At 44.2% G+C, this 12817-nt stretch overlaps 1 protein-coding gene across 1 annotated transcript in view; it reads left to right on the top strand.

The window, feature by feature from the left end:
- SNX18 (sorting nexin 18) overlaps window positions 1-10687 on the top strand; it is a 50697-nt gene extending 40010 nt beyond the window's left edge. The window contains exon 2 of the mRNA XM_068249409.1: window positions 9934-10687. Coding sequence (XP_068105510.1) covers window positions 9934-10187 — 254 coding nt within the window. The 3' untranslated portion in view covers window positions 10188-10687. The remainder of the gene's footprint in view (window positions 1-9933) is intronic.
- Window positions 10688-12817: the final 2130 nt, after the last annotated feature.

The raw sequence follows: 12817 nt of genomic DNA, 5'->3' as shown, positions 1-12817 counted from the left end.
CTGTATGTGGTACCCAGTATATAACAGTATATAGGCGATTGACTGGTTGGATTGGTCAGCTCTCCTTGTCTAACTGTTTATCAGAGCGGTATGGAGGAACAGATTGCTCTGTGCCCATAAAATACGCCTCTTTTACCCTTCTGACCCGCCCTTGTATCCTATTTACCTCCTTCTCTGCCTCTCAGATCTCGCACATGTGCACCTGCGCCGCTTCACTACAGTCCTCAGCAGTGAGATCTGAGAGTTGGTAACAGGATAGGGTGTATCACCCGACATCAGTGACACCCGGCGTATAAGACGACCCCTGACTTTTTGGACGATTTTCAAGGGTTAAAAAGTAATCTTATACGCCAGAATATTATTATTCTTATTATTATTATTTATTGAATGTATAAAGCGCCAACATATTACGCAGCGCTGAACATTAATTTAGGTTACAGACAATATTTAGGGGTGACATACAGCAATATGACAATACAGGAATACAAGAAAACCAGATCACACAGCACAGTATTAGTACAAGGTAATGCTTAGTCAGTCACTGGATGGAGCATGGAGATTAGGCAAGTTAGGTTCACTCAGATAAATAGCATGGGTTCACAGTAATGGAGGTGCAAGATCAGGTAGGACACAAAAGGAGGAGGACCCTGCCCAAAGGCTTACAATCTAGAGGGAGAGGTAAGGACACAAATGGTAGGGGACCAGAGTTCAGCTGTAAGTTTAGAGCACTTGTGAGGGGTAGTAGGCCAGAGTGAAAAGGTGAGTTTTGAGGGCTTTCTTGAAGATGTTGAAGGAGGGGGCTGCCCTAATGGGTGGAGGTAGGGAGTTCCATAGTGTTGGAGCAGCTCTTGAGAAGTCCTGGAGGCGTGCATGGGACTGGGTGATGCGGGGGGGGGGGGGGGGGGGCGGTTAGGCGAAGTTCATTGGAAGAGCAGAGTGAGCGGCTAGGTGTGTACCTCTGAGTAAGATCGGAAATGTAGGTTGGACAGGTTTTGTGGACAGATTTGTAGGTCAGACACAGTATCTTGAATCTGATTCTGGACTGGATAGGAAACTAGTGGAGGGATTCTAGGAGGGGATCTGCCGTGGTGGAGCGATGGGAGCAGTGAATAATTCTGGCTGCCGCATTCATGATGGACTGCAGTGGGGCTGTTCGGGTCATAGGGAGACCAGACAGCAGGGCATTGCAGTAGTCAAGGCGGGAAATTATAAGGGCATGGATGAGGAGTTATAAGGGCATGGATGAGGAGTTTGGTGGTGGCAGAGGTCAGGAAAGGGCGAATCTTACAGATGTTACGAAGGTGGAAGTGCAGGGTGACACCCAGACAGCGGGCTTGAGAGGTAGGGCGAATGGTAGTGTGGTTAACAGTGACATGCACATCTGGGAGGTTCGTGCATGGCCGTGGAGGGAAGATCATAAATTCCGTTTTGTCTAGATTTAGTTTCAGGAACCTAGCGGACATCCAGGAGGAGATGGCTGATAGGCAGGAGGAGACCTTGTCCATGGTAGTGGTGGATATGTCAGGGCTGTGGAGGTAGACCTGGGTGTCATCTGCATACAGATGATAGTTAAAACCCATGGAGGAGATAACCTTGCCAATGGAGGATGTGTATAGGGTGAACAGTAGGGGGCCAAGGACCGAACCTTGGGGGACTCCCACCGAGAGGTGGTTGGGGGTAGACGAGGACTCATTGAAGGCAGTTGTGAAGGAGCGGGTGGAGAGGTAGGATGAAAGCCAGGACAGGGCGAGATCGTGAATGCCCAAGGACTGGAGGTACATGTGGAAAACAAGTACCATTTATCACTATATGGATCCTGTAGAGCCTTCCCGCAGTTCAGTACTGTCCCTGGCTCAAATTTGCCACCTCCTGGAAACCCTTGAAAGGCTTCTGAAGTATTTATGCGCCCAACTGCTTCTGAAGCTGGGCGGTTCTATACTACGCATGAGCAGTAGGAAGCAACCCATCTTTATAAGCAACCTGGGATGTGAATGCTTTCAAAGGCCACAGAGAATCCCCAAAGGCTTATTTGACCAGTTGGTTGAATACGAGCTACAGGAGTGACGACAATGGTACAACAGGACTGTGAGAAGCAGGGCTGTGGAGTCGGTACAAAAATCTTCCGACTCCTTAGTTTATGAAACCACAGACTCCAACTCCGGGTATCCAAAATGGCTCCAACTCCTTAGTCTAATACTTACCAGGGCTATGGATTTTGTACAAAAATCATCTGACTCTGACTCCTCAGTTTATGAAATCACAGACTCCGGTTACCCAAAATTGCTCTGACTCCTTGACTCCACAGCCCTGGTGAAAGGAACAAGAAGGCTCTATAGGGTCCAGAGCCTTCCTTCTCCTTAGGTAAGTATCTGACCTTTTTTTTTATTTTTTTATTTCGCTTCAGTTTTAGTTTAAGAGGAACACTGCTGTAGAGCTATCACCAATCTTTATCCTCGCTTATCAGGTAGTTGCTGTATCTAGGCAAAGGCTCAGTGTTTTGACATGGGACTCACTGGAAAAAATACATGGTTAGGAAGTTTTGTTTCTTGTGTGCATTCATTCCACCCCATTTGCTATGTTAGAGATGTAAGCCGCTGTGTCAGCCTCTGTTCACATTTACATTGTGGTTAGATATTTGCTGAACCTGAAGAGAGGGTGGATTATGTAATTACTATAGTGTAGTTATAATCTTACATCTCTGGCCGTGTGGAACAAATGATGTGTAATGACTTTCCCCTTGTTATAGTCCTGTTATGAGCTTGGCGTAATGACAGATCTGTAGGGCTACGTGGCTGTGCTTCAGACCTGGGTTTATAATTCAGGTGATATATTTTTATGTCAGGGGAAAAATGTGTGTAGAATATTTGCTTTAGCTTCCTGGTTATCGGATCTGCCTGCAGCATTTCCTCTTGTGCTGAAGTGTGAATTCCACATCTTGCTGCGGACTCTCGTCAACCTCATCCCCATCATGCTGGATGTCCCTGCTGCTGACTCATAGGGAAACAGACTCCATCTGGCACCCAGATCTGCTGAGGCGGGCTGCTCAGAGGGGATGTCTCCTCATCGTCTGCTCTGTGTTATATCTCATAGAAGGATGATGGGCAAAGATATTCATGGAACTTCCCAATTCCAGAAAAAAAAAATGTATTTTAGCTTTGAATGATGTGGCGAGAGGTAACAGCCTCTTCTTCAAATTGTATTCCGCTACATCTGTGATCACTTCCATACTTCCTGTTTAGACAGGAAGTGGAAAAATCTGTGCAAGAGACCACAACAAATAAAACATTTCTATGTAGGGTCGAGTTAGAATCCCTAACTGTTTTTTATTGCTGTATCCCATTTTCTGACCTAGGTCTACCAGGTTTCAGCCTATTAAACCACAAAGCTCCATAGAGTACCCAGGGACAGGAAGTGAGGCACAAACCGCACAGGAAGCTGTACGACACCTATTGGAAACCTATTGAGTTGGGCTTTAAAGTGGACCTGAACTCTTTCACAGGACAGAAGGAAAACCTATAGAAGTGTACCCTGTATGTATTTAGAGAGTTTAGCCTGTCTAATTCCCCCTCATCTGTGGCTAAGCACAATTTTTTTAATTTGATCCCTCAGCTGTGTCAACTGACTGCCACGGCAGTGAGGTAATTGGTACACACAGGAGGTTAACACTATGTCTGCCTCCAAGAAAGCAGGATGTAGACAAACTGCAGATTTTTTTTCAGGCTTTGTATCAGCTGTAACAAAAATGTTTTTCCTTAAAGGTTATTATGCTGTTGCGTATCTTTTAGAGCAGAGTTCTGAGTTCAGGCCGTGTGTGTGTACTGTGTGTGTACAGTGTGTGTGTGTGTGTGTGTACAGTGTGTGTGTGTGTGTGTGTGTGTGTGTGTGTGTGTGTGTGTGTTGCAGAAGACAATTCTGTAGTCTCTGGAGGTGAAGTGTGTTTTCAATTGCTGGAAAAATCATTGGATAGCAGCCTCCCTCATAATCTATTCATGAAAGTGTAATGGCAAATTACCTCTACCTGCATTTGTCAGCAATTTATGGCCAGGCACTACTTCACTCACAGCCGGTTCTTTTGTATTCTACTGTATTTCCATACTGGAGGAAGTACAGAGTGACATAGATGGTGGTCACAGTTCTACCTGGGAAGGGGTGGTGCAGGAAGGTGTTTGTTTCAGGTGGCAAGTGGGCTAGAACCTGCCCTCATGCTGGGATAGACAAATACAGTATGTATGAACCAGCAAGAAATATATAAGCTGAAGATTTCAGAAGATGGGTCGGGGGAACTTCATAGCGATGCCACAGAGTGAATGAGCATTCCCCGATCCACCTTCGTACCTGCAGGAACACGCAACGGTATATGACGGCACGAATGAGAAGTCAAACGATCGCAGCACTTTGCGATGGTCGTAACCATTGCAAAACCTCATTCATTTAATAGCGTGCACATATCTGTCATGAGATCATGGAAACAATCGCTCGTCACTAAAAAAATCACCGGTCATCGGGAAAATTGTGCAAAAGGTCACGTCTTCGGGACGAGCCTTTAGGCGTCAGTTTTATTGACACCAGAAAAAAAACTGGCTGCTTGGCTCCTGATATTTGCCCAGCTCAGTATTAATGGACAACTGAAGAGAGAGGTATATGGAGGCTGCCATATTCATGTCCTTTTTAAACAATACCAGTTGCCTGGCAGCCCTGCCGATCTTTCATGCATCAGTAGTGTCTGACACACACCTGAAACAAGCATGTGGCAAGTGCAGTCAAACCTAAAGTCCACCTGAACCGGGGTAAAATCCATTAAATAAAGCCAATGGTGAGTTATATTACCTTTTTAACAATTGTCTTGGCTCTGCTCGTTGCCCCCTCCCCAATATGCGATTTTCGAATGACTTGCCATCGCTAGGGGGAGCTTCCTGGGTTTCGTATTCCACTGGGAGGAGACAAAGTACAACGTGCAGCACCAGGACACTTGTTAAAAGGTAATCTAGCCCACCATGGGCTTTGCTTAATAGATTTCACCGCGGTTCAGTGGTGCTTTAAGTCTAATTTGCATGCTTGTTCAGGGTCTATTACTAATTGTATTAGAGGCAGAAGATCAGCAGGGCTGCCAGGCAACTTGCATTGTTTCAAAGGAAATATGACAGCCTCCATATCCCTCTCATTCTTGAATTTCTGCCTGGAATTGGGTTTTCATGTATCCATGCCAGCTTTGCAGGATCACTGGAGGACTTCAGCAACTCCTGCCACACATCTGAGTACAGGATGTGTCTATGATGTCATTGTTAGCTGTCACTCTCTTAAAGAAAACCTGTAACATCAAAAAGTTCCCCTGGGGGGTACTCGCCTCGGGAGCTGGAAGCCTCAGGGTCCCAATGAGGCTTCCCACGCCGTCCTCCGTCCCTCGGGGGTCTCGCCGCAGCCCTTCAAAAGAGACAGTGTCTCTTTAACCTTCTTGTTTGGAAACACAGCGGATAAGATTACCATCCAGTCTGACAAGTCTAGTTAATGGAATTTCACATTTGTCAGGAAAGCTTTAAGAGGAACTCCAGGGAAAATAATGTATTAAAAAGAAGTGCTTCATTTTTACAATAATTATGTATAAATGATTGTTAGTGTTTGCCCCTTGTAAAATCTTTCCTCTCCCTGATTTGCATTCTGACATTTACCACATGGTGACATTTTTACTGCTGGCAGGTGATGGCACCGGAAGTAGCTGCTGCTTGCTTTTTTGACAGTTGGAAACCGCTATAAATGGCTATTTCTCACAGTGCAATGAGGTTCACATACAGGAAGCTGCCAGGACCATGGTCCTCACAGTTTCCTGTGGGAGGGGTTTCACCACAATATCAGCCATACAGAGTGCCCTCATGATCCGTTTGTGAAAAGGAATACATTTCTCATGTAAAAGGGGGTATCGGCTACTAATTGGGATGAAGTTCAATTCTTGGTTATAGTTTCTCTTTAAAGAGACTCTGTAACAAATTTTTCAGCCTTAGTTCTTCTATCCTATAAGTTCCTATGCCTGTTCTAATGTGCTCTGGCTTACTGCAGCCTTTCCTAATTGCACTGTCTCTGTAATAAATCTTATCTCCTTTCCTCTGTCGTGTCTGTCGGGCTAAGGTTTGAATGTGTGAAATGTGCAGGGCTGCTTGTGATTGGATAGAAGCGATACACACCCTCTGCAGGCCCCCTGCACACTCTGTATGACTCACACACTGTTTATGTGAGCCTATCACAAGCTGGTTAGTTTGTTTGTAAACACTGCCTAAAACTTTAATTACAAGCCAGGATTGCAGCAGAGAGTGGCAGAAACAGCACAGAGGGGCACAGGAGAAAATAAGGAATAGAATGGTATGCTTTTTAGTGTAAGAATATTAGAGTACAGATTCTCTTTAAGGCACTATACTACCAACACAACATCCGCCATGCATGACTGCAGCCATTGTGTTGTCGTACATTACTGTGTGATGCCACATACAGGGCCAGGAGTGTAGCCTGAATCCCGATTCCTCTGCATCTTGCTATGGTCGTCCTGTTTCTGCTTACTGCAGTGTGACCAGTAAACATGACTGTGCGCCGCCATCCAATACAAAGGACTGTAATTACATCAATAGAGATGGAGCTATTTGCTTGTGATTAACGCCAAGAATGTCAGACTTGGCCTACAAATGCTGCACTGTGCACAAGATGGCCAGACCCAGAGAGGTTGTGACCTGTGTAAACTTCAAAGCCCCCCCAACCGCCCACACGCAGAAAGTATCAGGGCAATGTGAGGGAAATAGGCATCACGCTGATCTTTTTCAACCGCTCAGTAAAAATCCCAATAAAATGACTTTGAAGCCCGTATGTGTCGGCAGCATTATCTGCCTAGATATAAATTCCATTCCTATGCATCAGAAGCTCACACAGCTAGAATGTTTGAACTTTTATTTAATCTTTTAAAGAAAACCTGTCACCGAGATAAGATCATAAAAGCTGCACGTTTTTCTCGCACCATATGTAGTATCTTTGTAGGCACCACAAGAGTAGCTAAAAACCTTTTATATTGTGCTGAACTTGATGTCACACCTAAACGATTACCTCGCTTGTAATGTAAGGGAAAGTGATTGGGAAAACGTGAGACCAGTTTGATTTGGGAAGTAACAATTGGTCAATTCTTCATTGTGTGGCTTGCAGGTGTGTATGGGGCGTGTCCACATATATTTGCACAAGAAGGTTTCTTATTTTAGAACAATCTTGGTCTTGCACAACTCGGACTCTGAACTGTCTAATACACTGTATCTGAATGAGGATGAGCTTTATGTGCCAAGTATGACAGTTGTCGCACCTGGAATTATTTGTGGTACACACCGCAATAGTGCAATTAGTAGACATTAATCAACGTGGACAAACGGACATAGTTATTGAAGTCTAAGTTCAGTGATGCAAAGGTAACCAGGAGAAGCAGATGTAAGGGGTTAGGGGATTTTGCTGGTGTGGGGAGTTGAGTTCAGGAGAAGAACTGCCGGGGGAAAGAAGGTGTTCTTGTGCCTGGAGGTTTTGGTGGGGATGGTTCTATAACAGCGAAGGTTGAAGTAATGACTGCTGGGATGGGGTGGTCGAGCGGTATCCTTTTGGCCCTGATCCACAACCTAAATGTGTGGAGTAGGTCCAGTGGTGGCAGGGATAACCGGATGATCCTCTCAGCAGCGTTGATTACTCTGTGTGTCTGCATGCCAAAGATATTGGAGGTGCAGAGGATAGATTTGATAGTGGCAGTGTAGAAGCTAATCAGCAGCTCCTGCAGCATTCTGATTTTTTTTTTTTTTTTCAGTTGTCGAAGGAAGAACACCTTTTGTTGAACATATTTTTAGCAATTTAGGAGCAAGTAGGACATTTTTAAGTTCTAGTTCCATTAAAATAAAAGAAAATGCAAAAATTAGCTGCCAGTAATTTTGTAAGATGCATCCGGTCATTCGCCATCCTGTTCCTGGGGCTTTCTCAAGCCTTGTTCTTATGAGGGAGTAGTTAAAGCGGACCTGATCTCTCTTGCACAGGACACAAGGAAAACATAACAGAAATTCACCCTGTATGTATTTAACCTGTGTAATTCCCCCTCATTTGTGTCTAGTTTAGTTGTAATCTTATCTCCCCCCCCGTGTCACATGACTGCCTATGGCAGATGAGCAGATAAGCCCATCTGAAAGCACAGGCTGTAAACAATATGTCTGCTTCCATGAATCAGGAAGTAGAAACTGTGCAGATTTATTTTAGGATTTGTATCAACTATAACAATTTTTTTTTAAAGGTTATTATGCTGTTGTGTATCTTTTAGAGCAGAGAGGAGGTCTGAGTTTAGGTCCGCTTTAAAGGTGCCTACACGGTTTTGATAGTCCTCTGCCAAAATAACGGCTCCTGATCATTTTGGTTGGGATTCTAAAGTATGCACAGATGTCCTATTGGTATCACTGGTCTTCCCTCGCATAACCTGCCAGAGCACATTGCTCTTGTCAGATAACGGTCTCCTGGAACTTCAAAGGAAGTTCCCACAGTGTGCCTCTCAATTGTTCCTCACCCCCCCCCCTTCCCCCCCCCTCCACACATGCTGAGCAGCCAGGACCCAAGCAGAGCAAGTGCTTTGTCCCTAGAAGAGGAGTCCTAACCCATCTGCCATATATTCTAAAGTTGCATTGAACCTGAACTGAGAGGTAAATGGAGGCTGCCCATACGAATTGCCTTTTGAGCAATATCAGTTTCCTTGCTATCCTGCTGATCCTCTGCCTCTAAGGGCCCGTTTCCACTATTGCGGTGCGGAATCGCCGCATATCACCGCTGACAAAATCGCATGCGGATGCGATTCCGCATGCGTTTTTTGCCGCGATTTCGCATACGATTTCGCATAGGCAGGGTATATGCGATTTTAACCATGTCACTGCCTGTGTCAATTTACATTACTTTCAATGCGAAATCGCGGGAAAAAACGCATGCAAAAAACGCATGCGATTTCCCTATTAAATACATTGCCTGCGATTCGCCTGCATTCCACACGCAGGCGAATTCTGCAGGGTCTACCGTGCAGAAAAATCCTGCACAGAAAAACGCAAATGAAAACTGACAAGTTAAAACAGTCCCATCCACTTGTATTGCTTATGCGAATCCGCATGCGTTGTCTGCATGCGGATTCGCGCTAGTGGAAACGGGCCCTCATACTTTTAGTTGTAGACCTGGAACAAGCTTGCAGCAGATTAGATGTTTCTGACATTATTGTCAGATCTGACAAGATTAGCTGCATGCTTGTTCCTGGTATTATTCAGACACTACTGCAGCCAAATAGATCAGCAGGACAGCTAGGCAACTGATAATGGTACTGGCTGATGCCTATGAGAGCTGATCGCTGGGATTGGCTGTTCGGGAGGGAGGGAAGGGGAAAAAGAAAATAAAGAAAAAATAGACAAATTTATTAAAAATAAAAGAACAAATAAACAAGCAAACATCACAGCAGTGATCAGAGCCCACCAACAGAAAACTCTGTTGGGGGGAAGAAAAGGGAGGGGGATCCATATGTGTGCTAAGTTGTATGGCTCTGCAAAGCGCTGAATCGTGAAGAATAGCCTGGTCACTAGGGGGGTGTAGGCCTATGGCCCTCAAGTGGTTAAAGAGAGATAAGAAAGCTACCCACCATGTAGCATGCCTCTATTTAGCATGGACACCTCTTTCTAAGAGTTCTTTGAACACTACATGTTTATAATAAAAATATTTGCCAGCTGAATTTGCCTGTTTGGGCACCACTAATCACCTGAGACAGATGGAACATAACATTGTGAGCCCTGTACTTCCTGTAAGGTGCTGTGGAAAATGGGTCCGTTCTCTATGGATCTGTAATGATAAATGGCTATTGCTGTTCCTATAAATAATACATGTGGTAACCACTTCCCCTCCTCGTTTTTTTCGCAGGTGCGCTAACCAAAGTCCGGGAGAGCAAGAAGCACGTGGAGGAGGGCAAGATGGAGCTGCAGAAAGCCAACGACATCCAAGACCGCTGTAACATTATCTCCTACGCCACCCTGGCAGAGATCCAACATTTCCACAGAATCCGCGTCCGGGACTTCAAATCACAAATGCAGCATTTCCTGCAGCAACAGATAATGTTCTTTCAAAAAGTGACGCTAAAGCTGGAGGAGGCGCTACAGAAGTATGACGCGGCCTAGGCGCGGCCCGGGAACTCTGAACTGTTTCTCCTCGTGACGGGGAGCTATAAATCCGGGGTTCACCCACAAGAAACAACCTGTTGCCAATAATTGGCGGTGGTACACGAATGGTCGTACATTTATTTTCTAGTATACTGTGACGCAGAAAATGGAACCGTGGTATAATAGTTCCACGTAGATCCAGCATAGCACATTTATATTTAAATTATATTATCTATGCTTACACTACCCTTGTTACCTGTGCTCTGGAGTATGCAGACTTGCCTTACCAGTTCTGGGGAATATGATCTCACGGCGCATACTAAGGGGCGGACTTCCTAATTAACACACGAAACGTCATCAGTTGCCTTTTTTTTTTTAAATTACATTTTGGATTTAACAAATCCTCTGTTTACAGGACTTCTACTTGAGCAACTATTCTTGTGCCTTCTTAAACATCCTGTTTTTTTTTTTTCTAGTAATAAATTCATATTTTACCACAGGAGAATGATGCATCCTATTTCTATGGAGAATTTACATTGTATTCTGGTCACTTTCTGTGTTACCTCGAGATAAAGAGAGCTGATCCTCGCTTGATTATAAAAGAGAAAAGGAAATTGAGGCCCCAAAGGGTTTTGGCATTTACTCAAGTGGCCATCTAATCATTAAAGTAATAACGGTAGCCATACAGGTGATGATGGGCAGATTTGACAGAGACAAATCTCTCTCTGATCGAATCTAATAAGAGAGAGATCTGTCGGCTGCCCACTCACCGCAGGCCAATTCCTGATAGATTTCAGCTTTAAATATCTCCGAAACCCCCGGCACTGCCCCCCAGTGTATAAATGTGCCCCCCGTGTGTGCATTTATACATTACCTGTCCTGTGTCCCCCACCGCGGGCTGACCATCCCTCTTCTGGTTCTTCCTCTTCTATTTGCGCCTCACACACTGCTGGAGTTTAGTGTGTAGCGCATGTGACGTCACACATGCGCAATACGCTGGTGGCTGGTGCAAATAGAGGAAGAACTGCGGATGGGCACCCGGCGGTGGGCGACACAGAACAGGTAATGTATAAATGCACATACTGGGGGCAGAGTTATACACTAGGTGGCAGCACTGGGGGTTTTGTTGCATTTCATTTAAATTACTTTTCAATAAAGGGCTGCTTTTACTGACGGCAGTGCCAGCTTCTTTAGACTTGTGCTAATCTTGTCACTGAAACTGTGACTTAAAGGGACTCAGAGCAGCTCTCATGGGCATGCCTTTAAAGAGACTCTGACCAGTACTGCAAAGTACTTAAAGATGCATACCTTTCTGTAGCTTGTGCTCTCCTCTTTCATTTGATGCCTGAATCGCCGTTCTACACCAAATAGTTTTGTTCAATCTAAAAATCGGCTGCCACCCCTGTCTTCTCTGTTAGAGAAGTGCATCACTGAATGAAGCAGAAAGAGGAAGTGACACGCATGGCCATTGCAAGAGGCTCCTCCAGGGGGGTCATAGCACGACTTTGTTGGAAGTCGTCTGGCCTAAAGTGTAACTGTCGGGCATAAAATCAAAAATGAATTCTTTATTTTTATCTAGTAAACAAGTAATAAGGATGCTAATCTGGCAATCCAAAAGTTAAGATCTCTATTACTTTTCTTGTTTATAAATGATCATTCCCCAGTTTACCTGACTCTTATTTGGTACGTTGCCGCACAAAGGAAGTTGCAGGGCATGCTGGGTTGTCCTTTATTGCTTCTGTACATTAGTTAAGTCTGAGGGGAAATAAAGAAGCAAAAAAAACACAGCCCAGCATGCCCTGCAACTTCCTTTTTGCAGCAACATACCAAATAAGAGTCAGGTAAACTGGGGAATGATCATTCATAAACAAGAAAAGTAATAGAGATTGTAACTGTTGAATTTCCTGATTAGCATCCTTATTACTTGTTTACCAGATAAAATAAAGAATTGATTTTTGATTTTATGCCTGACAGTTACACTTTAAAGGCATAGCCATGAGAGGTGCTCTGAGTCCCTTTTAAGGCTTTGGCACACCACACATGGGCGCTTCCCCATACCTGGTGTTTTTGTACAGACAGTGATGGTCAGTTAGCTGCTGATAATTATGACCTGATGCTAATATTCCTGCAATTTTAGGTCTGGGATCCACTAGAAAGCACACATTCCAGTCATTTTTGGTTGTGATTTTTCAAAACAATGACCATTGTTTTTTTTGTTTTTTTTTTTTACCTATTTTAGATTTAATGCACGTCATTTGTACAGCTATTGTGATTTCCATAACAATTTGCTTTTTTCATAGGTTTGACAGTAAAAACGCTGCAAAATCACTTTGTACAGATTTTATGGCAATCCTATACTTTGTACTGAAACGCAAACTCTCCAAAAATGCTGTAAGCGCCGCGAATGCGATTTTAGGAGATTGCAATCACTACTGTGGGATCATCTTCATTGAATTTTGTTAGCAGCCAGTTTATTTAGAGGCATGCAAGAGCTCCAGGCCAATTTATTTTAACAGATTTTTATATCTTATTTGTTACATTTCCTTGCTTCTAATTAGTACTGCTGTAATGTGTATTTATGGCTACTTGTCCCTAGGGGGCAGTGTGGGACAATAACGGATGACTTCTGCTTTCAGTTTCTATATTTT

This window comes from Hyperolius riggenbachi, chromosome 1 (assembly GCF_040937935.1).
Source record: "Hyperolius riggenbachi isolate aHypRig1 chromosome 1, aHypRig1.pri, whole genome shotgun sequence".
NCBI lineage: Eukaryota > Metazoa > Chordata > Amphibia > Anura > Hyperoliidae > Hyperolius > Hyperolius riggenbachi.
This window is presented reverse-complemented; position numbering and strand designations above follow the sequence as displayed.